The 27,995-nt window shown below is 50.4% G+C and overlaps 1 protein-coding gene across 1 annotated transcript; it reads left to right on the top strand.

Moving 5' to 3' along the window:
* The first annotated feature begins 1,537 nt into the window (after window positions 1–1,537).
* LOC128934844 (mucosa-associated lymphoid tissue lymphoma translocation protein 1 homolog) lies at window positions 1,538–24,016 on the top strand. The gene is made up of 14 exons (XM_054272748.1): window positions 1,538–1,607; window positions 1,922–2,040; window positions 2,220–2,373; window positions 2,847–3,025; window positions 3,929–4,025; window positions 5,632–5,658; window positions 6,394–6,597; window positions 9,866–10,043; window positions 13,524–13,598; window positions 14,402–14,529; window positions 15,357–15,488; window positions 15,605–15,753; window positions 20,290–20,415; window positions 22,883–24,016. Exons 1-14 carry the CDS (start codon window positions 1,598–1,600, stop codon window positions 23,195–23,197), a joined length of 1,893 nt encoding a protein of 630 aa, XP_054128723.1. The 5' UTR covers window positions 1,538–1,597; the 3' UTR covers window positions 23,198–24,016.
* The last annotated feature ends 3,979 nt before the right edge of the window (window positions 24,017–27,995 follow it).

Below are 27,995 nucleotides of genomic sequence, written 5' to 3'. Positions count from 1 at the left end.
ATTAACATAGGGAAAAGCCAGCCAGATGCAAATTTGTCTGCCCTGAGTTCATTCCTCCCAGCTTTGTGTCACACTCCCTTCCCAGTCACTTCTAAGTTCTTTGGGAATGACAGTCACTCCCTGGCCACCCTCTGTCCTCCCTAGCCACCATTTCCAGCTGATTTCCTTGTACCCCTGATGCCTCTGGAAAGGTGATGAGTATTGGTTAATGAGCCTGACCTTGCCCTAACCTTGCCAGCGTAAGTCTCGGCACAGCGCTGGGGACTCCTCCACGCTTCCCTTCTTTCCCAGAGAGAAGGGCTTGTGCAACCTCCGGAGGGCTGTCCCAGCCACTTCCCCCGGGCCCCCGTGATGCCCGGCCCAGCTGGCGGGGACTTCTCGGAGGAAGGGGGTTCTACACACCCACCCCGGGGAGTGCTGGCTCCACCATGAACCTTCCGGGCCGTGCTCCCCAGGAGAGACGTGAGTGCGGCCCTGGAGCCGGGGGTGAGGGCGGTGGGCATGGGGCGAGAGCGGCTGCGGGCATGAGGGCGTGGGTGATCATGCGGGGACGGACAGGGCCACCCGTGGGGACACGGTGAGGACACACCTGGGGATGTGGGTGAAGACGGTTGTGGGGATGAGGCTGAGGACACTGGTGGGGACACGGCGAGGACACCCCTGGGGATGTGGGTGAAGATGGCTGTGGGGATGAGGCTGAGGACACTGGTGGGGACACGGTGAGGACACCCGTGGGGATAGGGGCGAATATACCCATCAGGGGGTGTAGGACAGTGTGGGGAGGACGTCTGTGAGGAGAGGGGCAAGAATGCCTGTAAGGAGTGGAGGGGGGACTGTGGGGAGGAGGGGAGGACACGCCTGGTAAGTAGTTGATGTCACCAGTCAGAATGGGGACAAGGACACCTGTGGTGAAAGGACAATGACGATTGTGGGGATTGGGTGAGGTCACCGGTGGGGACGGGGGTGAAAACACCCGTGAGGAGGGGGTGAGGATATCTGTAGGATATGGGGTGGTGGGGACGGGGACGGGACGAGGACACGCGGTACGGGGAGGGAAGGACACCCGTGTGAATGAGGCTGAGGTCAGCAGCGGCGGTGGGGAGGCCGCGTGTGAGGAGTGTGGAGCGGGGCGAGGCCACCAGTGGGTGTGGGCGTGGGGACACCCCTGGGGAGGGGGCGAGGTCACTCGTGGGCTTGGAGCTGCGGGCAGCCTCGGCATGGTGGCGAGCGGCGTCCCCGCCGGAGCGGGCCGGACATGCGGAGCCGATCCGTGCCGTGCCGGTCCGTGTCGGTCCGGTCCGGTCGGGCGCGTGGCGGCGCCGCCCCCGGTGCTGGCGGGCGCGGGGCGGGCCGGGAGCGCGGAAGTGCGGGCCCGCGGGGCCGGCGGCAGCCGAGTGCGGGCCCCGGCCCGGCGCCGCAGCCCCAGCCCCAGCCCGCCATGGGCCCCCGCGCCGGGTGAGCGGCCCCTGGGCCCGGCCCGAGCCGCCCCAGCGCCGCCGTGCCTCGCCACAGGTGCCGCCGCCGCGTCCCGGGGACAGGAACCGCCGCGGGGCCGGCCGGCGGCCGCCCGGGCCGGGGAGGAGCCGCCGGAGAAGCGATGCAGGAAGGTGAGTGGCCACTTGGCAGTGACCGTGCCAGCCCCCGGGCACTTGCGGGAGTAGCCAGGAGAGCCCCATGTCATCCATTCACTCACCCATGCTTCCATCCACCCATCCCCTTGTCCATCCACCTACACACCATCCATCCATCCATCCATCCATCCATCCATCCATCCATCCATCCATCCATCCTCTCCAATCTTCCCCGCTTGCTGGGATGGGTGTCCCCCTTGAAGCTCCCCATGCCTGGCCACTGGGTGACAGTGAGATGCTGGGCTGTGCCTGCGGTGCTGTTCCCAGCTGCAGCTGCTGTTTCTCCACAGCCATTACCATAACGGAGCAGCCGGTCTCTGTCTCTGTCCCGGTGGGATATTCCTTCACGCTGCGGTGCCGAGCCCAGGGACGTTCCCCTCTGCAGTACCAGTGGTTCTGTCAGCACCAGGTAAGGATGGGTGGCCTTGGGTATGGCACCAGCTGGGTCCTTGCACACAGTGGGGGAGCTGAAGGAGAGGAGGATCCAGGGATTTCCACTTTTGTTGCTCTTACAAGGGGTTTCCTGGTGCCTTCTGCTGCCAGCAGTGAGGAGGGAATTGCTGCCCACTGCCTTTGTTTTCCCTTTAGTCTGACTGCCGCCTCATTCCTGGAGCAACCAACCAGGACTTGCCCATCATTGCAGAGCAGACCCAGCTCTACACCTGCAGAGTCAATGACCTCCACAGAAATGCTGTCTTCTCTGACTGGGTGAAGGTAGAGGTCCATCAGTGTGTTGCCAGAGGTACAAGCCTGTCTTTTACCTTCTTGATGTGTTATAGAGTCACAGAATGGTTTGGGTTGGAAGGGACCTTCAAGCTCATCTTGTTCCACCTCTTGCCATGGTCAGAGACACCTTTCACTAGACCAGGTTGCTCCAAGCCCTGTCCACATGCACCTGCACCTCATGCTTGCTGTGGGTTTCCCAGAGTTATTCTGGGTTATATTGGGACTGGAAGAACCCATCTGGCTACTTCAAAGTTGACCAAAAACGAGGTGTGGTTTTCCTTAGAGTGTTGACTGTACCTTTGTCAGGAAACGGTGAGGATCAGGTTTGGGAAGCCGGAGGCAGGGCTTTGGTGTGGCATTTACTGTCACAGGCATTGCTCCCAAGGGTTCCCTGCTCCCCAAGGAGAAAGGTGCAGTAGTGATGGTGGAAGTTGGTGTTGTTTGCTGTCCCTGTGGAGGGAGGACCAGTTGTGTCTTGCTGCCTTGCAGGTCTGCCCCCTCGGCTGTGGCAAGGAGAGCCGGTGATTGTGCTGAACCCCCAGGAGCAGCGGGTGGAGGTGGGGCAGCCCCTGCAGCTGCAGTGTGCTGCCATGGGGGTGCCAGCCCCCAGCTACCAGTGGTACCACAATGGGACACCCCTGGAGCAGCAGAAGAGGAAAAAGCTCCGGGTAAGGCTTTCTGGGGGCAGTACAGGAGCTCTGGGTGCTGAGGTGGGTAATGGGAGAAGCTGATTGCAGGGTTGTGAGAAAGCCCTCCACGTGTCACCCTGCTGCTTTGGCAGCTGGCTGGATGACTCTGTGTGAAGGGGGAATATGTTTTATGCATTTCTTTCAAAGTTGTGGGTATTCCTCTAAGAGGTAACCAATCCATAGATGTGTCAAGGGCTCTCAGCACACCTCTTGTGCCCTTTTATGCAGAGACATGAGAACAGCTACTCTCTGTGTGTGGATTGATGGAGCAGTGGGCATCCTGTCTGCCTGCTGGAGACCTAGCAGAAAAGAGTCAGGGAGGCAGCAGAGGAGCTGGCTTTATTTTGTGTCTCTGGCTGAGTGTAAATCAGTGCTGTGTTATTGATTCAGGAAAGGAAATTTCCTCCCAGGGCATCATGTGAAAGGCACAAGGACAAGACATCCAGTCTCTTCTCAGATGGTATTACAGATGGTCTCAGAGGGTATTACATGGTGGCCTTAGATTGCAATTCTGATGGGAAAGTTCAGTCTGGGCACTAACAAAAGGTTGTTTTCAGGGGTGGATGGTGCTGTGCTGGAGCCAGAAAGGCTGCAGTGTACTTAGAGGTGTTCAGGGCTTGAATAGACAGAGCTGTGGCCACCCTGACTCAGTGGTGGCTTTAGTCCCTCTCTGAGCAGGATCCTGGGCTGGAGAACCAGAGTCCTCACCAGTTGGTACTGCTCTGGTTCTTGTCCCTGTCCTGATTCTTTGTGAGGTAAAGTCTCTGCAAACAGCAGGAAAAATACTTTTTATTCCACGAACACGAGTGCCTTTGGCACATCCTGGCCTGGATCTTCAGACTTTCCCCATAAATAATGTGATTTAACTTTTGGTCTGCCTAGATCAGCCACAGCAGGGTCAGTGACTCTGGCACGTACCTGTGCTGTGCCTCCAACAGGCATGGGGAGCACTGGAGCAGCGCCGTGGACGTTCACATCGGTGAGCAGAGCCAGCCCCTGTCCCTCTGCTGTGTGTCACCTGCTGTGGGATGGGATTACAGGGGACAGAGGAGTTTGGTGCTCTCTGGGGGTGCTGAGCTGGTGAATGAGGACTGTGATAAACAGGATTCCTTGACACTGAGGGGGCAAAGGGGGAAGCCCCTAAATGCAGTGATCCGCTGTCTGGCACATGGGATGCCGCTGGGCCTGTTGTGGGTCAGACCTGCTGTGTTAGGGCAGGCTCAGTGCTCTCAGACCTGCCAAGACACCATGCCAAGGTGCTGCTTTCACAGTTCAGGCCAAATCTCAGCAGGCTCCTGTGGCCATACGCATTTCCAGTCTCTCTGACATGAAGGGATGTGCTTGGATACAGAGCTGGAGAGGATGGTGTTTATTTGGGAAGGTTCAGGCCCCTTGGGCAGCCAGCTCAGGGCTGGTGCTGTGTGAGTGATGGATCCCAGGGAGAGGATGTGTTCCCAGAGCACCTCTGGCTGCTTTGGCCCTGTGCCTTTCCCTTATGTGAGGCAGGAATAGCTCAGGCTGAATTGCTGGCTCTTTACTCCACCTAGAGATTTTTCTATGCCATAAGCTTCTTATCTTGCCTTTTATGCTGGCTTTAAAATTTCTCCATAGTGCAAATTGATCTTGTGTAGCCAGAGAGCACTCTGCCTGCCTCCTCACAGCTGGCAAAACACATCCTGGGGGCACAGACAGTGAGAAGAGGACACCAGATTGGGTTGGGTTCCATGTATTACTGCTGGGGAGCTTTCACATGCAGCAGGTGCCTCTGTAGGAGGTGGAAGAGGATGTGTGGTTTTGTTCTGCAGCTTTTCAGGCACCTCTCATGCATCAGCAACGCTGATTCAGGAGCCAGAGGTCTTCAAGACCCATGGGATTTATGCAATTTATCCCTAATTTCTTCTTTAAGAGCATTTAGGGTTTTCAAATTTTTTCCTGGGCTGGATTTTTAAATTTATTTCTGATTGAAATAGGAAAAGCTGGAGCTGTTAAGGTAATAATGATTTTAAGAGACTGGAAGTGCTCAGGCAGAAGAGCTTGTGGACCAAAGTGAGTGGCTTTGCTGAGCCAGAAGTGCTGCTAAAACAGCAGGGAAAGGCAGAGCAGGGAGATTAAAAACTCTGGGAATATTGTTGCAATCAAAAGCAAACAGGGCAACTTCCTCTGCACTGCACATTTATGGGGACAAACTCTGGTTTTGGAGCTTGTATTGACCTTGAGTCATTTTGTTTCCTTTGCTTTTGCTGCAGTGAGGTAGCAGGTGAGTCACATCAGGTATGAGCTTCTCCATGTTGATTGACCCTCCTTCCCTGGTCTGCCACCTCTCCAGGCTTTGCTTCCCAGCTGCTCAGGATGTCATAAATCAGGCTGGATTTCAGAAATCCTCCCAGCATCAGAGGTTAGCAGGTCTTTAAGGTTAGCAGTCAGGCTGTGAAGAGGTGCCTGAGGGGTGTTGCTTGTGCAGGTCCTCTGTGTGTTTGTTCCAGCTGTGCATGGCCAGGGCTGTGGGAGCAGAATTCAGACCTGCACTGGGTGCTGGGCCCAGGCTTACTGAACCCAGGCTTATCATTTCCCTTTTTCTTTCCCAGGTCTTTGTGACTCTGGAAAGTTTTTTGGTGAGTACTGTCATCTTTTCTTCCTGTGCAATTATTCCCTTAATTAAAAGCCAGGCTCCAGGGTGGATGGGAGGACAAGAAATGGGAATGCTTTTTCTGCAGAGATTGTTTCAAGCCTTTATGACCACAGGCTCTGCACTTTTGGATTACAGCTGTACAGCATAAAATGAATCCCAGCCCCTGCCAAGCCCTGATCTTTTTCAGTAAGTGGAGTAAGATTATTCCTAATGAGTAACTGAGTCTTAAGCTCTGTGCCTGCCAAATGATTTAAAAAAGTGTTGTTTAAATGACAACCTATCCCTGTTTGAAATACCTCCTCAGAGCAGGGCAAAGTCCCTCCCTCCCACCAGCACTGAGCAAAATAAATCCCGTTTTTGTACAGTGGGGGATGGAGATAAAATCAAAGCAGGAGCCTTGGGTTTCTCTGCTTCAGCCCTGTGAGGGAAGGACCCCTCAGCCTGGCTCAGTGAATCCCCCTCCCTGTGGTCATGGTTGGGCAGGTAGAGCAGAACCTCTGCACTCCTGGGATTTTGGTTGTCAACTGAAAACTTTCCAAGCCTTTCTGTCAAAATGACTGTGGATTTTGTCAAAGTGTTCAGAAAGCTTTCTGGAGAGTGCTCCTGCCTTGCAGCAGCCTAGGGTTTATCCTTGCTTAGATTGTCCATATCCTCTCCAAGAGCAGGAGGCGAGATCTTGCTGAGCATTTACAGCTTTTTCACTTGGTGTCTGTTTCAGCTACAGGCAAAATAGCACTTCTGGTGGGCAACAACCGTTACCAGCATCACCCCAACCTCATGGCCCCTGTGAGGGATGTGTTTGAGCTGAGGCACCTTCTGGAGCATCTGGGCTTCCAGGTTGTGTCCCTGCTGGATCTCAACAAGGCTGAGATGGCGACAGCGGTCGCTCAGTTCCTGCAGCTCCTGGGCAAGGGAGTCTATGGTAAGGCCAAGCCAGCTCAGCCCCCTGCCTGTGCTCAGGAGGGGTTGGGGAATTGTCTGAACAGCTATTGAATTAAAAGAGAAGAAATTGAATGTTGCTGTCTCAGGTTTGGCAGGAGCCCTTGGATTAAGCGTAGTTTAGTTTTGGCAGATGTTTCTCCAACATGTGGCTCACCTCCAATCCCAGCAGCATGGGCTCACACTGAGTTTTTGGGGAGCCAGTGCTTCCAATAGTGAATGGGAAAGGGGGTTTTGATTTTTCCTTGCATGAAAGAATTGAGGACACTGACTGATTGCCCCTCCCTACTCATGTGTGAGGAGGGGAGCTCCTTTTGGGCCCTGACTGCTGCATCTGGTCATGATTTCCTTGTTTCTCTTTCCTGAAGGTCTAATTTGGGCCCCTGACAGCCCTTTTGCAGAAGAGCATTTCCAGCTGCAGGTGGCTTTGAGGTTGGGCTTTGTGCTTAATTGTACTCAGTAAGGAAGCATTCCTCAACCACAAACCCAACCAGCAGATCTTGTGGATCTTAAAGAAGGTGCTCAGATTTGGTGGTGAAAATAGCATCTTTGGGGTCCCTGAGATTCTTACAGTGGGATAGATACCCTGAAAACTCCTTGAAGGTGCTTGTTTTTAGTTTCCAAACCTCAGTGTGAGGGTTACATGCCAGCTGAGTGGCACCCAGACAGTGAGGACCAAAAGGCATTTTATCCATGGCCCTTCCTAAGCACTGCAGAGAAAAAAAGGCTTGGAAACAGCAAACCTTTCATGTTGTCATGCTTTATTTAAACTTGTAGAGCTTCTCTGCATTCGTGGCCTCTGATCCTTCCTGGCAAAATTGATTTTGTGTGCTGTCAGGCAAAATATCAACAGCTGGGTTGAGTGTTTGTGAGGCAATGCCTGCTTAGGCTGAAGGAGCAAAAACCAAGTGGATGTGACACTGCATGATATGGTTTAGTGGGCATGGTGAGGTTCAGTCCAAGGTTGGACTTGATGATCTTGGAGGTCTTTCCCAGCCCTAGTGATCCCATGATCCAAAGGTTTGTCCAGTTCACTGTATGGAGGTGGTTTATTATCAGGCTGCTTTTCCTCCAGACTTCATCTTAAAAAAGCTTCATAGGATTTTTGCAAGGCCCTGAAACTACATCCTCTAAGTGATCTAATTATACCACCCTCAGGCAAGTGAGGAATCCCCTGGATGTTATTTTGAGCATCCTAAAAAGTCCCAAATAAAAAAAAATTATGTTGGAAATGCAACACAAGCAGAAAATGGCCTTTATTCAGCCTCAAGCTGACGTTTCCTCCATTATAAGCAGTGCTTGGAGCTTCCCCTTTTTAATTTAAACTCAAAAGTTTTTCTGTGACGAGCAGTTCTGACTCATACAATGTGGAAAGAACTCAGAATTAAACATCCCTTTCCTTCTCTGGGCAAGCTATTGACTTTCCTGTTCATGAGGAGAGATTCAGTCCAGGAGAGGTTGGAGAAGTTGCTCAGGTGATGTGAAACTCACCTTTCTTGATTTGAACACAAGTCTTTGTGGTTTGTATAGCATGGGGAGCACTTGGTGGTGCATTCAGGTACTCAACAAGACCTCAAAAGTTACAAGATTTAAGGAGTGAATCATTCTTTGTGGGCTTTCCTGTTACATTTCATTTTTTCCAAGCCTCAGTGGTGCTGCCTGGTGACAGATGTCATCACTTCCCTTGCATGTACAGGCAGAAGGACAAAAGCCACCAGTGCTCAGTGGCTCAAGGGGCCCAAGCTGCATCTAATTTTTCTAGAAGGCTTCCTGTTTTATGCTCTTTTCTAGTCTCAGGGGAGGGTTCTGTGACTTTGATTCACAAGTTACAAAAGTTTAAAGCTTCTGCAAATCAGAGCCTGCTGCCTCTGGCTGGTGATCCACCAGAAGAGGAACCCAAATCTCATGGGCACCTGTGAAAATGGCCATTTGAGAAACTTTCCATTGTCCCCTGAGAATAGAAACCAAAGGTGACTCAAGGTCTTTTTGACTCTGAGATCATGTTTTCCATTCTGCACACAGTGAGGTCATGCTTTCAGCCCTTCAGCTCCTGCCCCTGTCACTGCATCCCTGCAGAATCACACCAGAGTGAGCGTCCTGCCAAGTGCAGGGGCAGTGGAAGGAAAACAGAGGAGAGGTTACTCACTCAGTGTGGGCTTTGGCAGTGAATCTGAGTGAGGAATTTCTCCTGCTGTTGCCTCTTAGCTGCTTTTTCCCATTTCTGACCCCTCTTCACTGTCCCCCAGCTGTAGTGACACAACTCCCTGTGTCACCTCTTAGAGCTTTTTTTAGCCCATTTCAATTCCCCAGTTTTCACCAAGCAGCATCCCCAGGCAGTGGCATTGGCCCTGGGGAGGGGTGGCCAGCCACTGCCCCTTGTGAGAAGCTCCATCCTGGGGATCCCTGTGCCAGCCCTGCACTGAACCTGGGCTGCAGAGGCGCCCCAGCTTAGGCCATGCCAAGTTCCCAGTGCTGGCTTCCCACCTGGATAGCCCATCCCTTGGGAAGGCAGAAACTTTTACTGTTTCATTGTGCCTAAGAGTAAAACCCAAAATTCTTGTTGGGCTTTAGGCTTCCCACCAGCATCTGCATGAGTCTGACTCCTCCCTTAACAGGGCTGGTGCTTGGTTTGAGGTTGTTGAAGCACACAATCCTCATGTTCTGGGTATCTGAAGAACTCATCTCTCTCTGTGTCTAATTTTTCACCAGTTTATAGGTGTGTGAAGACAGGCAGACCTTTGAAATGGAGAATGTTTTCTGTCACCTAATCAGTTGTTAGTCTCGTCTCCAAAACTAAAACTGAGGAGCTTCTAATTTAAATGGCTATTAATGGCATCTAATTTAAATGACTGTTAATGTATTTTCCATCCTGGTAAAATCCTTTTCTGTTGCCTTGTTCCTTCAGAGACCTGAGGACTGACCAAAACATGGTACAAGGGTGAAATTCAGCCTGGCAGGTGCTGAGCCTGGGTGTTGCAGCACAGAGGGTTTGGAAGTGTGTAAATCCAAGGTCCTCAGGAGACAAACAGTGCAGGAATCTACAAGCACAGGAGAGCCTCTTGGGGCTCCTTCCAGCACTAATGAAGGGAGTAAATTGGGAAAAATTTGAAATTGTGAGGTCAAGGTAGCTCCAGTTCCATACTGGTCTAGGTCTGCCCTGCACCAGTCTCCTTCCAGGACAGGGCCATGAGGAGCTGGTTACACACCTGCAGGCTGGCATCCTGATTCACCTCTCCTCTCCCTGTCCCCAGCTGTGTTCTACTATGCTGGGCATGGCTATGAGCATCTGGGGAGGAACTACATGGTCCCTGTGGATGCTCCCCAGCCCTACGCCCCTGAGAACTGCATCAGCGTGCAGAGGATCCTGCAGAAGATGCAGCAGCAGCAGACAGCCCTGAACATCATCCTGCTGGACACCTGCAGGAAGTGGTAGGAGCCTCTTCCCCCTTGCTCACCTGGGTGTTCTGAGGGCTGGGGAGGGCAGCCATCCTCAGCTGTGGGTTTGGACAGCCCCCATGGTGCTGCTGAGCCTCTGCCAGAGGTTATTGATCTATAAAATCAACCACGTTGTCAGGTCCTGCAGGGTGTCCTGAGGGATGGGTCCATCAAGTCTTAGTGCAGAGAGCATCAGACCTTGTCTGACATCTGCTGGAGACCCTCCCTTGGTTTTTGGGGTGAAGAATCCTGGCAAATACAGGCAAGTTGCCTCAAGCTTGTGGAGGGGTGGCTCTGCCTGGCATAAACTCAGCACAGGGTTTTTATTTTGTGTTTCAACCTAACCTGATCTTGCTGATTGTGTGCTTTCCTGGTCCATATTTCCCACCTGCTGAGGCTGGGAGTGTTGAGTTCACCTCTCTTCTCCTGGCTGCATTCTTGTTAACATCTGTGAGAAGAGTGCAGCATGACAGGGAAAATATTTTAAGCCCTGCTACTTGTTTTTCTGCTGGGCTTAAATCCTTCTGAAGTGGTCGTGTGGTGAAGCTGCTGCTGCTGAGGTCAGGGATCAGCATTTTCCCACTTTCTGTGGAAAACCCATCATCCTCCCTTGGCCTGCAGACTTGTATCCTGCTGCAGGAAATTACTACTTGTCCAATTTCAGCAGAGGTGGGTGGACTGGTGCAGTAGAAGCTGTCATTAGTTCATTTATTTCAGGCTCCTGAGGCAGATTTACAGGTCAGAGATGACCTGGAGAGCAAAATATCTCTCTCTTCCTGCTGTGCTTCCTGCATTAAGAATGGGAAAGACAACAAAGCTTTTGGTACCTTGAGAGAGCTGCCAGCCCCTGAGAGCTGATAAATTTTGGATGCCTTTTAGCTGCAGTGATGGGGCTGCTTGCTTTGAATAGCTTAAAGCTGGCTGTGCTGGGATTTGTCCCACAGCTCTGGGGCAGGAATTTGATGTCCCTTGATGCTGCCCTGAGCTCCCCAGAGTGGAGCATCCCCTTTCTCCCTTCCTGCTGAGGGCAGGGTGTGTTGCTGCCCTGGCACACCTGGCTGCCCTCCCCAGTGGGATCAGAGGCAGGGGATGGCCTGCAGCCAAGCAGGAGCTCCTGGCTCTCATGGATGCTCTGCTGGAGCTGGGCTGGAGCAGCTCTGGGCTGTGCTGTGCCGTCTGTGTGATGGGGAGGCACTGTGGGGGCTGCACAGGGACACCAGTGCAAGTGCTAACAGTCTGTAAAACAGCTTTTGAGGTGCTGTCTGTCTCCCTCTGAGCTGCTGTCTCCTCCCCTGGCATTGCCACTGTTCCTTTGCTCAGTGGAGTCTCTCCCTCCTTCCCTGAAGTTCACACCTCCTCTGTTCCACAGCAAGCACAGCACTCCATGCAGTGGTGTTATCCCTGATCTTGTGGGGGCAGGAGTTCTGTCCTGAGCTCATTTTTTTCCAGAAGTCACCATTTCAGCTCAGGAAAGCATCTGGGTTTCATAGCTGTGTACAACAAGGCTCCCAGGGCCTCCTTTCCCAGCACCCTCGTGGTCAGGCTGATGCTGCAGCAGCTCCTGTATGAAGCTGGGGCTGTGCTGAGAGGGAGCTCACCCAGAGCTGCTGCTCACCCCATGTGTTGGCATCAGAAATGCCAGGGTGCTGAGAAACACATCTCCTCCCTCTGCCAAGGGGAGCAGATGCTCAGCCTCAGCAGGGGAGGAATCAGCACAGAGCCTGTGTGTAGCCTCATACATTGATATACTGATTTGGGGTGGATGTGATTGCCTTTTCCAGGAACTCCCTGTTTTATCCTAGGATCTGGAACCAAAGATTTCTGCATTAAACTAAGAGGAATTGAAGAGCAGATAAATCTCAATATTCAGATTTAGAAACATGCTTCCTTTCTCACATTTTCTATTCTGATCATCTTTGGGACAACTTACACAAGCCAGTTGAATTCTGCCATTGAACATCTCCAGGCTGTGCCGCCAGCAGTAGGTGACATGCTGGCTGGTGGCAATACCTCTGTTCTTTCTGCTGTCCTTAGAGTGCCAGCTCCAGCCCCAGGAAACTGTGCTGGAATTGAATTACATGGACTAACTCTGCCTCTGTGCCTGGTTCTTGTCACCGTGTGACTGGGAGCAGCTCCGAGTCACTGGTGTGAGCTGGAGGCAGCCTGTCCCCATGCTGTCAGTCTGGCTGCAGGCAGATGGGCAAGGTTTAACCATCCAGTGCCACCAAGATTTTTTGTTTTGTTGGCAATCAGATCCTGTCACCATGGATCTACCTGATTTTGGGAATAATAGGGGCTCTGTGTCTAGACCGAGGTGCTGAGACCAGTTTTGGGCTTTGAGACTCCTGTGTGTGTCCTGATCCCATCTCAGGGAGATCTGGGGGTGTATCACCCACAGCCTGCTTTGGTTCCCTAAGGCAAAGGTGTGGGCATGGTCTGGAAGGGCCCTGTGGGGTGCAAAGACAACTGAGCTGTAACCATGGTGCTGAGCACCTCTGGCTCCTTGAGGGACTGTTGTGTTTGCAGGGTGCCCTGGTGAAGGCAGGAATGATGCATCTGACTCCATGTTCTCAGAAGGCTAATATTTTATATTATATTATTAGATATTATTTATATTATATTATTTATTTTAATAATAAATAATATAAATTTTAAACATATATTCTAAATATATATTTAGATATAAATATCTTTTATAAATTTATATTTATTTTCATGTATTTATATTGATATATTTAACATATTATATTATTATAATATAGTATTATAAAGAATATTAAGTATATTAAGTATATTAAAGAATACCTTACTATACTAAAGAATACAGAAAAGATACTTACAGAATGCTAAAAAGATAAAATGAAAACTCTGAATGAAAATGAAAAAGATAAAATGAAACTGACTCTTTCCAGTGCCCTGACACAGCTTGGCCCCAATTGGTCAAAGAGTGAAAACAACTCAAGCAGAATCCAGTGAAGTAATCTCCAAACACATTCCACATGAGTAAAACACAGGAGAAGCAAATGAGATATGAGATAAGAATTGTTTTCCTTTTCTCTGAAGCTTCTCAGCTTCCCAGGAGAAAAATCTTCAGTGAAGGAATTTTTTCAGAGGATGTGAATGCCTCATGGCACAGCTGTGCATGGGGTGAACCTGTGTGTTCTCTGCACTGTGGTGCTGCTGGAGTTGTTAAAACCCAGCCTCTGTAGGAGGTGCCAATGTGCACCCCCAGCTCCAGGCTGAGGGCAGGGAGCAGCTCACCAGTGCAGGTGAGTCACAGCTGGACAGACCACACCTTTCTCTGTGGTTTGGGTTCTTGGTGGGATTCCCAGCTTTAGTCCCTCTGGTTGTATCTAAGGTGAGAGTTGATCCTACTGCCACCCCTAAGAGGTGGACATGAGGAATGTGTGGGATTTGTCCCCTCCAGCTGACAGATGTCCTCAGCACTGACCTGTGCCTTTGCCTCCTCTCCAGGTACAACCCAGGACGTGCCCTGTCCCAGGTGCAGCCCCTGGAGCCCTGGGGGAACACTGTCTATGGCTATTCCACGTGAGTGACCTCAGCATTCCCACAACCCCACACAGGAGCAGAGCCTGGCACAGCCCTGTCTCCTCTCAGCCTTTCCTGCACAGAGGCTGGAGAGGATTCCATGTTCCCTCTGGCTCTCAGAGCCTGGCACAGCCCTGTCTCCTCTCAGCCTTTCCTGCACAGAGGCTGGAGAGGATTTCATGTTCCCTCTGGCTCTCAGAGCCTGGCACAGCCCTGTCTCCTCTCAGCCTTTCCTGCACAGAGGCTGGAGAGGATTTCATGTTCCCTCTGGCTCTGAGACCTTGGCACAGCCCTGTCTCCTCTCAGCCTTTCCTGCACAGAGGCTGGAGAGGATTTCATGTTCCCTCTTGCTGTCACCCTCCAGCTCCTGGGTGTGCTGTCCAGGCACTTCTGTCCTTCCTTCCAGAGTTGTGTGTGAAGGTGACATCAGCTCCTGTCACCTGATCCTCAGCCTGGTTCCTCAGGTGGGTGTCCCATGAGCAGCTCACCCAAAGCCTCCTGAGATGCTGGGTGTTATTTACTGCTCCAGTGCCAGTTCCACTGGCTTTTCACCTTTGTCACCCACCTGGGCTGGCAAAGGAGACTGTGCTGTCCTGTCCCATTCCCTTCCACTGCTTTTTCCTGTCCTGTGGCCTGCCCATCCTCTCTGGGGCACAACCAAAGCACTTTGTGTTATTCCTTGAGGAGCTCACTCTGACCCAGCCAATAGAGCCTGGATGGAGCTGGCCACCCCAGACTGACCTTGGGCTTCATGCCCAATGCAGAACTGCAAGGACTCTGAAGAAACACCCTTACTCTTGCAGGAGTGAAGATGCAGAGGCCTATGAACTGCAGGATGGGGAGTTTAGCTCTGGGATCTTCATGAAATACCTGAAGAAACACATTCTGCAAGAGAAGAAGGTTACACACATGCTGGAGGATGTGTTAGAAGGTAAGAGAAGCTAGAAATTATGGGAATTTACAAAATTAGAGGGTTTTGGGAAAGCTGCAAAAGGCAGGCTTCAGAAACAGTAGAACTGTGATTAGAGCTAAGCAGCAGCCATGAGATAGGTCAGCAGAAAAATTATTTAAAAGGTAGAAAAGCAAAGACAAATAGAACAATAGTCTGTGTATTAATGCTTGTCTGAATAACTCCCTAAGCTACAGAAAAGTTTATCTAGCAAGATATTAGGAAGTTTGAAGCTTAATAATGGAGCTCTGTGCATTGTGTTTTAAGGCTTACAAGTAGGTATTGTATTTGAAATAAGCAAGCATTGTTTAACCAAAGGTGTGTATGCTTATAGTGGTTAAATAGAACTACTGTCAGTAGTTCCTTTTGTTTTGTGTGATTGGTCAAAAAACTTATAAAGTAAGTTGTAACATCAAGTTCTTTGTCTGCTGCCTGAGATGTGAGCTGGTGGCATCTTCCCATTGTCATAAGCATGTAATGAGGCTGATGCTGAAAAATAAAACAGCTCAAGGCACATTCCACAGCAGCCCCCTCCTGTTTGTGAATTGTACAGAGACCCCAGCCAGTGATAAAACCAGTTGCTTCAGTGGCAGGGGTGAGAAGAGACAGCAGTGGCTCCACATCGCCCCATCCCACCCCATCCCATCCCACCCACTGTTCTTCCCTAAACTCCAAATCACCGGCTGTGCCCTGTGGGAGCTCTCAGTGGCCTCCGAGCAGCATGGAGGCATTGATGTAGGGCCTGAAAGGCAGGGAGATCAGTAAGGAGCCTGGAGTGATCCTTGTGCTTCCTCCCCACTCTCCCCCAGACATTGGCCGTGATCCCCTGGTCACTGGGAAGCAGGTGATGGAGATCAGGCACACCCTGAAGGAGGCCCGGTCCCTGACAGACCCCATCTGTGCCTCGGGAGCAGCCGCTGAGCGCTGGGGACACGGCCAAGGTGAGCCATGCAGGGCAGGAGGAGCTGGGGGTGCCTGGCCCTCAGGGGCTCTGCTGGGCAGGGAGGTGTTGAGAGAAGCCCCAGAGGAGCTGATGGTGCTGGCATTTCCCTTGCAGAGCTGCCGAGCAGAACGGTGACGTTCCCGTGCGGGGCGCGGGCGCAGCTCCGCTTCCTGCGGCTCTTCTCCAACCTGATGTTCGTGTGTGCCAAGCCACTGCCACCCCTGGCACACATCACTGAGCCCCAGCTCCTGCTCCACCAGCTCGTGAGTGCTCTGCCTGGCCCCTGCTGGGCTGCTTTCCCTGGGTTACAGGTGGGGAGGGTGCTTGGGCTGAGTCCTGAGGAGTGGGGATGGCTGACCCCAGGTGAAAAAGGGATTCCTCTTTGAGGCTCCTTCCACATCTCCGTGGATTCCCTGACTTGCTTCTCATAAATCACAAAAAAGATTTGGCAGCAGTTGGATGCCTTTAACAAGTTATCCCTCAGATTGATTTCTGGCCTGCCTGATTAAATTATTGCATTTAATCTGATTGAGGCCAAGAGCTATTCTGTTTTCTGTGTTAGAAAGTAGGTCTGGCTTTTTGACTTCTTTAGCCTGCTGTGCTGATATATCTTAATGCAACAATATATTCCTTCCCAGCTGACCTATACCAGCTTCCTTGAACCTTTCTCAAACCTTTCCTCCCAGATCTATTGTATTTGCTGGGAACTGTCCATACAAAGGCAGGAAGGATGAGTCTGACTCCATGTTCTCAGAAGGCTAATTTATTACTTTATTATACTATATTATATTAAAGAAAACTATTATAAACTAAAGAATACAGAAAGGATACTTACAGAATGCTAAAAAGATAATAATGAAAACTTGTGACTCTTTCCAGAGTCCTGTCACAGTTTGGCCTCAATTGGCCGATGAGTGAAAACAACTCACAGCAGAATGCAATGGAACAATCACCTGTGGGTAAACAATCTCCAAACACATTCCACAGCAGCAAAACACAGGAGAAGCCAATGAGATAAGAATTGTTTTCCTATTCTCTGAGGCTTCTCAGTTTCCCAGGAGAAAAATCCTGGGTGAAGGAATTTTTTCAGAGAATGTCAATGCCACACAGACCATGTGCCCAGCATGGGCTTTACTGATGGTCTCCATGACACTTGTACAGATTTAATTTGCTGCTCCTTCCTGTAACTATCATCTCCCTTGTTTTCTGTAGTCCTCCTCCTGAGGTGTAGCTCATTTGTGGTGGATTTTTGGCCCTTGTTTCTCGTGGAGGGACACTGCTCCTCAGCACAGTGGGGTCACTGATTCAGTGTGGTATATCCAGGAGGTTTGGAGCCTGATCCTGCCCATTCCTAAGCTGAAGCATCATTTCCCCTTGTGAGCATCATGCATGAAAATTGTGTCTGTGTATGTGAGCATGTATTTGTGTTTTGCCTCACATCAGTGACTGGGGGAAATGGAGACCCAGCTGCCTGCTCCTGCCTCTGGAGCTGTCTCAGGATGGATCAGGGGACAAAAAGGGACCCCAGTACAGCCAGATCCCTCTTCCTGTGCTGGTGCATGGTGGAGCTGGCTCCCACTGAGCTCCAGGGCTGTCTGCAGAGGCAGCAGCATGTCCTTCCATGAGTGTCACCTGCCCACCTCAGACATCACAGCAGCCACCACCCCCCTCTGGGATCCCTGAGGTGCCCATGGGGACACTGGGCTCCCTCTGGTAAGGAAAAGCTGAGAGAGCTGGGGCTGTTCATCCTCTGGAAGGACAGGCTGAGGAAGAGCTCCTCCAGGCTTACAAACACCTGCAGGGAAGGGGCAAAGAGGAAGGAGCCAGGTTCTTCCCAGTAGTGCCCAGTGCCAGGAGCAGAGGCCATGGGCACACAGGAAATTCCACTTAAAACTAAAGAAAACTTTCCTTCTTGGAGGGTGATTGAGTATATCTGGGCTTTTTGGAAAATCAGGGCTGTGGGATTTGTTGTTATTTTCACTGCTGTGCTTATTGAATACACAGATCCCATAACACCAAGAGCTACAAAGCAGATTTTTGAAGGATTCGGATAACTGAAGGTACAATTTGAGGCCAAGGCTGTTATTCAGCAAATACAAGTTCCTGCATGTGAGCAAGAATAAAAAGTAGCATCAGCATGGGATGGGCAGTGAGTGGAGAACCAGTCCTGGTCAGAGCCCAAAGCAGCTGAGGCCACAAAAACAGGACACAAACCCATGGCAAGGGTGCAGACTAGAGCTCTGAGATTTCTGTGAGATCTTGTCTGGCTCTCCTGGCTGTGGCTGCAACACTGGGTCCAGTTTTGGGTCCATGCTTCATGGAAAGAAAACTGTGCCAACTAAAACACAGACAAAGTAATGAAAGGAAGGAGCAAGGCAATTGTAGTTCAGACAAGAGAAGCAAAAATGTTGATTTCACCGGGCCTTGGAATCTACAAAAAGTTGCTCCCAACACGGAAGTAAGTCATGGTTTGTATTGCAGGGAGGAAGTTCCACAGTGGAGATGACATTGTCCCTAATCTCTGATGGCAGTGAGAGCCATTCCCCTCTTGTCCCTCCATCCCTTGTCCCCTGTGACGGTGTTCACAGGAGTTCTTGGATGAGGGAAGAGATGAGGATCTGACTCCATGTTTCAGAAGGCTGATTTATTATTTTATGATGTATATTACATTAAAACTATACCTAAAAGAATAGAAGAAAGGATTTCATCAGAAGGCTAGCTAAGAATAGAAAGAGAATACAAAGATAACAAAGGTTTGTGGCTTGGACAGAGAGTCCGAGCCAGCTGGCTGTGATTGGCCATTAATTAGAAACAACCACATGGGCCCAATCCCAGATGCACCTGTTGCATTCCACAGCAGCAGATAATCAATGTTTGCATTTTGTTCCTGAGGCCTCCCAGCTTCTCAGGAGAAAAAATCCTAAGGAAAGGATTTTCCATAAAAGATGCCTGTGACAGTCCCAAGTCCCTCTCCAGCTCTCCTGGAACTCTCTGAGCTCTCCCTGGAGCCTTCTCTTGTCCAGGTGAGCACCCCCAGCTCTCCCAGCCTGGCTCCAGAGCTTCCTGCCTCCTTGGTCTCCATTCACTGGCCTGATCTTCCCCAAGCTCCCTCCAGCTTTTTGTCTTTCTGTAATGAGCTGCCAAGTGCAGAGATAGGTTTGGCTTTCTCTTGCACAGAGATAAATGGTGTTTCCTCAGCCTCCAGTGACCTCCTGTTCCACCAGCCTTGCATGCAGGGCTGACCCTGATGCCTGCAGATCCCAGCCAGCATTTGGAATCCAATGCTTATCCTCATACTCTCCTGGCCAGAACCAAATCTCTTTGGCTGCTTGCAGGCAGCAGCTCAGGGAGGGCCCGGAAGAGTTCCCAGGGCTTCTCCAACTTTTACATCCCTAAATATCCCAACAGCCTCCTTTATCAGCCTGCCCAGGGCAGCTTCTCCTGCTGAGGATCACACTGGGATGGTGCCAGAGCTGGCTGGCAGAGGGAACCTTCTGGAAGGGGCTGTAGGCTGTGGCCTGTCACCCATTCTGGAGGGCTCAGATCCAAGGCAAGTGGGACGTGGTCGCAGCTCCAGGGCTGCCAGAGCTCCAGGAGCACTTGGACAGTGCTTGCATGCACAGGGTGGAAGTTCTGGGGTGTCTGTGCAGGGCCAGGAGTTGAACTTAATGACCTTTGTGGGTTCCTTCCAACTCAAGATATTCCATTGTTGTCATCATATTGCAAAGGTTCTATTGCCATTACATTGCAAAGGTTCCATATGCTAGAGTTTTGTACCTCCTTGATGTTTCTTGTAGGCATCTCCTCTGATTTTTCCTTGTCCTCACAGCAGCCAACTGACTCCAGTTCCCACCAATCCACTCTTTATAACACTCTTCTTATTGGCTAAATGCAGCCTGTTAACATCAGGCCTGCTCCAAATCTTTAACAATTAACCCAGCTGCAACTCTTTAGGGGGTAAGATTACTTTCTACACTACCTTTATTTACTTATGTTCTATCCCCCTGCATTCCATGACCTGTGATTTCATAAGGCCTTTATTCCCTTGTCTCTTCCTGGGGTATTATTGTGGCTCAATTGGTACTGAGGAGGATCTCAGTGCTGTTTTGGTTAAATCTGAGCAACTCAGCAGGAATTGGCAGTTCTGTAGATGGTGGAGGGCTAAATCAGCACAACTCAGTACCTTTGGAAAACTTGCTCCCTCCATGACACACTGCTGGCACTGTGGTGGTTGTGATACCAGCTGGTGCTGCTTCTGCTCTGCTGCAAATCCCTCTGTAGCCCATTTTTCACAGTGAGATATGCTCAGGTGTAGGCACAGAGTTTGTGGTAATTGGGGATGGGCACAGCTGTGAAAAACAGGTGACTGCAATGAGCCATGGAGTGCCCAGGGGCACTGAGCAACCACCAAAGGGGGCAGAGGGCACACAGGGCAATGCATCAACATCAGGGGTGTGAAGGGCTGGGCTGAAGAAGAGGAGCAGGTGCTGGCAGCCTTCTGAAGTGTTGCTGTGTCTGGGTTGATGCTTTCTGATATTGTTTGATGATACTCTGTGTATTGTGGCCATCTCAGTAGCAACATATACTGAGACACTCATGGTCCTCTCATTACATACAAGGCAAGTGTGTGAAACCTCTGCATTCCTGTGGCTTTCTGTAGCACTTCATTAGGATACCCAGCATTTCCACCAGGCAGTGTGTTAATCAAAGCCCTGAGCACGTTTGATGGGCAGTTGTGCCTCAGTTCTTCATGCTAATGCTGAAATTTCCTTGTCTTTCCTCTTGTTTTCCTGACCCAGGAGACAGATGCTGTGGCCATCCAGAGGGAGAGCTGTCTGGACCACGTGGAGACTCTGCTGGCCTCTGTGTACAAGAGGGAGGAGCTGGACTGCATCTTCCAGCTTTGTGCACTGCAGAAAATTGAGGTAGAGAGTAGCCAGGTGCCCATTTCCCCAGCTCTGCTCTCTCATGGAGCTGGTGTCCTTACCTGCATGGCTGGAGCTGGATCTGTCTCTCTGATTACATGTCTCTGTCACATCCAGATCAAAGAGGAGCTTGTTGGTCTTCAAGGCACAAAGGCTGCCCTCTTTTAGAGAATCACAGATTGGTTTGGATTGGGGGGGACCTGAACATTCATCTTGTTACACCACCAGCCATGGCAGGGACACCTTCCACTGTCTTAGGTTGCTCCAAGCCCTGTCCAGCCTGGCCTGGGACATTTCCAGGGATGGGGAACCTCTGCCAGGGCCTCACTACCCTCACAGAGAAGAATTGCTTCCCAATATCCCATCCATCCCTGCCCTCTGGCTGTGGGGGCCATTCCTGTGTCCTGTCACTCCATTCCTTGTCCCCAGTCCCTCTCCAGCTCTCCTAGAGCCCCTTTAGGCATTGGAAAGGGCTCTAAAGTTATCTTGAATCCTTCTCTTTTCCAGGCTGGACACACCCAGCCCTCCCATAGGAAAGCACTGTCCTTTCACCTCACCTCTTCCACCTCAGTAAAATCTTCCTGATTTACAATCAGGCTGCAGAACCTGACTGTGAGTGCTCTTTGCTTTTGTGTTGTCTCCTCTGCCTGACTTTGCTATCAGAGCTGACCCACAGCAGCCTCTGCTGAGGGCAGAGAGGCATCACCAGCCATGGATTGTTCTGTTTTTCGCTGCTCCCTGCCCCATCACCCACGGGGAGGTCAGAGCTGCCCAGTTATTTCAGGTGGAGGAATGTCTCAACTAGGCTGTGTGCATGCCTGAGAGATGAGTTCAGGTGGAGGAATTATTTCAGTTATTTCAGGTGGAGGAATGTCTCACTGTGCTTGCCTGAGAGATGAGTTCAGGTGGAGGAATTATTTCAGTTATTTCAGGTGGAGGAATGTCTCACTGTGCTTCCTGAGAGATGAGTTCACGGGCTGGCCAGAATCTCCAGTCATCAGAGTGGCACTGCCAAGCCTGATCCAAGCTGTGCCTCTTTGGCACACTTCAAAACACCCTCAAACTATTTAAAGAGCATGAGAGAAGCAGAATTGCTTGTCCCCTGGCTTGTTTCTCCTCAAACAGCAGTATGCACCTTGTTTATTCTTGGATTTTTCTTCTCTAACACACAGCCAGTGGATCTCACACCCAGTGCTGCTCTCAAGCTGCTGCCTGGATCTGCCTGCAGCAAGTTCTGCTTGCTCTGTACGTGATGTGCTTCAGCATATGGCATTGCTTTCACTTCTTCATTGTTCCTGGAGCTCTTTTCTGAACCTTTCCCTGATTTTCTGCATTGCTTCTAAGTGCAGACAGGAGACCTAGACCAGGTATTGCCTGCCAGAATTTTCTTGTTCCATTGTACCTCTCCCTGCTCTTTACAGGTGTTTCTGGGGATCTGTTTTCAGGGGTTTGACTGCCACAAATGTGGTTATTCTCTTATTTCTTCACATTTTACAAAATTCTAAAATAGTGCTAGGCTGTGAGTGGATCCCTATGGAGCACTGCTGATTAAAGCTGCTGGCTTTTACAATGTGGGGTGTGTTTTAGTTCATAGAATCCCAGAATGGTTTGGGCTGGAAGGGACCTTAAAGCTCATCAAGCAGGGATGCCTTCCACTAGATCAGGGTGCTCCAAGTGCCTTCCACTAGATCAAGGTGCATCCACCTGGCTTTGAGCACTGTGAGTGGTTCATGCTTTCCTCTCCCACATGCATTGCTCTTGGCCATGGTGCACAAAGACCTGGGTAAATACAGCCCAGTCAGTCCCACCTTGTGCCTGGCAAGATCATGAAGAAGATCCTCCTGGAAATGATGCTGAGATATCCTATTATCTCCTGGAAATGATGCTAAGATCTCCTATTATTTCCTGGAAATGATGCTAAGGTACATGGAAAATAAGGAAGTGACTGGGTGACAGCCAGCATGGCTTCACTCAGGGCTGACTGTGCCTGATGTATTTGTGATGGGGTTACAGTAGCGGTGGGTGATGGAACTGGTGTCATCTGCCTGCACTTGTGCAGAGCATTTGGCACTGTCCACATGGCATCTTTCTCTATGAACTCTTTGCTGCTCCTGCTCCCCTATGCCCCAGGGTGATGCTGGCAGTGGCAGCTCCCTGATGGAGCTGATGGGATCCCTCATGGCCTGACTTCAGGAGAAATCCAGAATCCATGGCTGAGGCCTGCAGGCACAGTGAGCTGTAGGAGTGTGTTCAGCCCATTTTCTCTGGCAGCAGTGTTGCTCAGTGAGCTGTAGGAGTGTGTCCAGCCCATTTTCTCTGGCAGCAGTGTTGCTCCATCGTGCCACAGCATGGGGCTGTGAGCCTGCACAGCAGCAGCCAAGGCTCCTTGCTGGCAGCAGCACTAGGAGAGCTCTGCTTCCAATCTGATTCCCCCATTCACCCCGTGTTCTTTGTTCTCCCCTTCCAGACAGATGTGGTCCTGCAGCTGGATTTGCATTACACCCAGCCAAGCACAAACCAGAGGACTTGTGAAAGCCTGCAGACCACGCTGCAGAAATCCCTGCTGAGGCAGTTTGTGTGCCAGAGGAAGGACTCCCAGCCTGCCCCTGCCCATGTGTGCCCACAGGGTGCCCCGGGGCTGGGCACTGAGCCCAAGGGCTCCCTGGGCACGGGCTCTGGGCACAGCTTGCCCAGCAGCAGCCCCTCCACCTTCAGCAGTGAGCCTGAGGAGAACGATGAGAGCGAGCTGGCTCTGCCTGGCCCGGGGCAGGGCAGGCCCTGAGCCCAGCCTGGGAGCTGCTGCTCTGTCACTGAGGCCTCAGCCTGAGTGCTCAGTCTGGCAGAACCCATCAGTGCTTCCCAGCCCTGGCACAGCCCTGTGTGAGTGAGGCCAGGGCTGCTTTTTTGGAAATGTTTCTCCTGTGTGTGCTCTGCGGTGTGCAGGGCCTCAGCTCCCAGTGGGAATGTTCCCTGTCCTGTGGGAGCACTGGGATCAGCACGGAGTCATTGTGGTGTCTGGCAGGGGACACAGCCACCCACCAGTCATAACAGAGCCAGGCAAAAAGGGATTTGCTGCAGGGCAAGGGCACAGGCTGGTGTTTTCTGCCTGGAAACAAATGTAGCTGCATTGGGAAGCCCACAAACACTACAGACCCCTCTGGCTCAAATCCCAGCCACCACTGCTGATGTCCCCAACCCGTGCAAGGGACACAGGGCTGCACTGAGGGAACCAGTGAAACAGTGCAGGCTCTCCACGGGTCCCAGTGTGGTTTCCTTGTCAAGGCAGGTGTTAAGTTATGCATTTATGTATTTATAACAGGGGGGAGGCAGTAGCTTGCCAGGAAAGGAAGGTCAGATGTTCCATGCAGTGTGTTTACACTGGAGCAGGAGCAGTGTCCAGGCAGGTGCACTGACACTGCCCCTTCCAGCAGGACATTAAAGGGTGTTCAGCCCTCTGCAGCTCCAAGTTCAGGTGCAGAATGTCCTACAGGAGAGGTGGAATGTACCAGGATTGAGAAAGGATAACCTCAGAAAAGCTATTATTAATGCAAATTGTTCTGTGTGTGTGCCTGTCTGTGCTGTGGACAGCCTCAGGCACTATGTGGGGAACGAGCTGTGCAGGGAGAGCCACAGGGGAGCCCAAAGCCCAGCCTGGGTGTCACACCCCTCCCTGATTGCTTCCTAATGGATGTTTGATAAAGAGGATTGCTCAGTATTGCTGTGGGATCTCCATCCTTGGAGGAAAGTTCACTTTGGGCTGCAGGAGGTGCCAGTGACCTGATCCAGGCTGGCTGAGGGCTGAACCAGAGACCACTGGAGATCCCTTCTGGCTGCTGTGGAACAAAGAGGTTGGAAGGCAGAACTTGTTGAGAGGTCAAGGGCAGCAGGGTGGGCAGAATGCCTGAGCTCTGTCTTGCTTTCAAAGAGGGTTGGAGGCAGAATTTTCTCAGTTTTGCTCTCCTTCAGCAGTGAGGATACATCCCTGTCTGTGGTGCCAGTTGCAGCACAGAAAAATCTGAAATGTTGCTTCCAGATAAACCATTCTCCAAGTGCTGGAAACCTGTCCAAAGAGAACAGAGGAGGCTTTTATCCTTCTCACAGTGAGTAGAGCCAAGGGAAAGAAGTGGGGCCCCAGCTGGCTGCAGACTAGAAAGCCTCCTAGAAAAAAAAAAAAATCTAAAGCTCAAAAAAAAAAAAGAAAATTCAGAGGATGTAGTTTAACTAAGATGGGTTGATAGAGAAGCTAAAGCAGAAAAAAATAAACTAATTTCAGGATGAACCAAAGATCAACTCAACAGCAGCAGCCATGGGGACAGGTCAGTGGGAATGGCTGAGCAGGCATTGGGGAGGAGGTTCCTCTGAGGATCATTCACAGCCCCCTGTGCTGTTGGGGCACTGAGGCATGGCTTGATCCTGGCTCACATTATCATGCCAAGTGTCATCTAATATGGATTTTTCTCATTCAAAGCAAGACTGATTATTTTTTCTGAATAAAACACTATTGGTGTTTTTAATGTACAAAGCTTCATGTGGCTCTGAGTTAACTGTGTTTATTTTCCCTCCAATTGCCAGGATGTAACTTAATATTGATCTGCTGGGGTTTCATGCTTCCAGCCTGAGCTTCTAGGCTCTTCTGGGTGAGCATTGTTTCTTTTTTTAGGTAACTAAAAATACTGGAGTTTGGATTTAGAAGGCAGATCAAGTGACCAGATAGGATGAAGTGATGTCAGGTGAAGTGTGTAGATTTAAAAAAAAAGTCCTCATTCACTGTGATTTGTCCATCTGCTTTGTGAGGGTGGCTCTTTGGTGGCTTAGGTGGTCTCCTGTCTTGGTGCCAAGCACAGCACTTGTCCTTGTCATCGTTTCTGCTCCTCCAAGGAGACCCTGCAGCCAATCCCAGGAGAATCACCACATTCCTATTGAGATGATGGTTTGCCATGTCTGGGATTGCTGAATTCCAAAGGTGGACTTTGTGTCCTGTGCCTCAGCTGGAGTCATTGTAGGAGGGGATGGAACTATGGATCCTTCATCCCCACCTTTTCATGTGAAATCCAAACTCCCTCATGGTGCTTAAACTGTTTAGTGCCAGCAAATTTTCCTGGAGATCTGTGTTTCCGTCTCCCAGTGCCCAGGACAGACAAGGCATCCCAGCATTACCACATGTCTCTGATCTGCACCTTGGGCTCCACAGCCAGCTGGGAGGGTGGGAAGAGAGCAGGGCTCAGGCAGCAGCAAGCAAAGCAGGATCAAGACATCAGCTCCAGCTCACATTCCCTTTCTGCCTCATCTTCCACAGCCATTGCCCTCCATTATTTTATTTGTGGGGTGCCCTGACAAAGGAAGGAATGATGAATCTGACTCCATGTTCTCAGAAGGCTAATTTATTATTTTATGATACTGTATTATATTAAAGAATATACTATATTCTTTATAGTATAATATATACTATATTCTTTATTAGCTATACTAAACTATACTAAAGAATACAGAAAGGCTAAAAAGATAATAATGAAAACTTGTGGCTGTTCCAGAGCCCTGACACAGCTTGGCCCTGATTGGCCAATGAGTCAAAATAATTCATATGAAACCAATCAAACATTCTCCAAACACATTCCACATGAGCACAACACAGGAGAAGCAAATCAGATAATGATTGTTTTCCTTTTTCTCTGAGGCTTCTCAGCTTCCCAGGAGAAGAGTCCTGGGTGAAGGGATTTTTCCAGAAAATGTGAATGCCACACTCCACTTCCTCTGTTTCTGGGCCAGTCTGTGCCCAGCACTTAAAACCATTTTTGTAGGTAATACAGGTGCTTTCCTTCACCCAAGTCTTTAAAAAGCACCAAGTGAACTGAAGCTTTAAAACAATATATGATGAAAATAGCAGCACCTAAATATTCAATAATTTTATTTTTAGATAGATGCCCTTCTTTCCTGTCTGCTAGGGCAGATGTGTTGAAGGGAAGGACCTTGGACAACAGTCTGGTATGTTCTTCTGCTACAGAATTCATTTGGGGTGCAGTTCTCCACTCATTTGCTGAGGTTTGGCAGTTCCTGACAAAACAAGGCAAGTGTACTCAAAAGGATTGAGAAAACAAGGCAGTGAAAATCAGAGAAATCAGGGAATCTTGGACATTTCAGTCCTGGGCCCAAGTGCAGTGAAGAGTGTGTTACACGTGCATGGCAGATCCACCCCAGCCTGGCAGCAGATTCCTGAAGGTTTCTTTTCAGTTGGCATCTTTGTGATCAAAGGAAGGAAAAGGTGGATTTGTCTCGTACCAGCCACACTCCAGCCTCAGCCAAAGAGAGAAAGAAACCAAGACAGGTCCTTCATTACAGGAGGCTTTTCTGGGGGAAAAATAATCAGTATGGGACAATATTGAGTAATTTCATTTACCAGCTCGCTTAACTCTTTCCATCTTTTTTGAACAAATCCTTTTCCCTCACAGATGTAAATCTGAATTAACTCTTCAGAATCTGGTAGGTTCTCCTTATTTTCTGCAATAAGAGATTTTCCATGATGTACAGATAATTTCCTACTCCACATTAAGGGCAGAGTGCATGGTGCTGTTGATGGAATGTGCTCCAGTGTAATAAAATGTGTAGAGGGACACGCAGGGAAATTCCAAGATTCAACAACATGGTTTTGGTCTTCTTTCCCTGGTTTTTGGAAGTAGCTTCTCATAGAGGCAGGAGAATTCTGAAGGCATTCAGGAGCCATTCACTCCCAGGGAAGGAGGGAGCTGCCCAAAGGACAGGTTGTGGTTCTCTAGAAGTTAATGCTGCCTTTCATGTGGACAAGGAGTGAAGAGGATGGTCTTGTGAAGTGAGAGGACATGGGAATCAGCTGTTTTCTGAAATGCTGAGGGTTGCTTTCATCAGCTGAGGATCACTTCTGGAACACCAGGTCCTGGAAGTCAACTTGCTCTGAGCTAACAGGACCATGCACGAGGCAGAAATGAGACACAGGCTCAGCTCTAGTGAGGAGGGAATCACTAAACCCAATGCTGCTCTCACAGCCAGCCTTTGCCCATCCTGTTTTGCGCATGGAGACACCCCCAGCTCTGTCCTGCTCCCAGCTGGATTGTGTGTCCTGTTGGATTCACCTCCCAACCAAGGCTGTGGCTGTGCTACCACAACGTGCCCAGAAGGATGGATGTGTTCTGAGTGACTCTACACACCAAACTGGGAGTTCCAAGATTCTGTTTCAGTGAAATATCCCTGCTCCCTGTGCAAAAACCAGACAAGGACATTGGTTCAGCTCAGCTGGATTCAAAATTTATGAAACAAACTCGTGGAAGGGCAAGAAAATAAGGAAAAAGTGGTAAAAGAGTTCATTTGAAAATGACAGATGGTTCAGATTCAGTTCTTCCAGGCCTCCCCATCAGGGGGATGGTTCAGGAGGGAAACCAGGAGCACAGTTTGAAACAAAAGGGGTGAGTGAAGCCATCCCTGTCAAGCTAATAAAGCCAAGATGAATCATGAGGAGATTCACACTGCTGCCCTTCATTCAGGCACCTCCTGGGGAAGCAGGAGCAGCTCTGGTGTCACACTGAAGCTTGCAGACCACGATTTTCTTAATC

The sequence above is a fragment of the Melozone crissalis genome, unplaced genomic scaffold (assembly GCF_028551555.1).
Source record: "Melozone crissalis strain CALT ecotype California unplaced genomic scaffold, PUWL_Pcris_2 ptg000014l_1, whole genome shotgun sequence".
Classification (NCBI taxonomy): Eukaryota; Metazoa; Chordata; class Aves; order Passeriformes; family Passerellidae; genus Melozone; species Melozone crissalis.
This window is presented reverse-complemented; position numbering and strand designations above follow the sequence as displayed.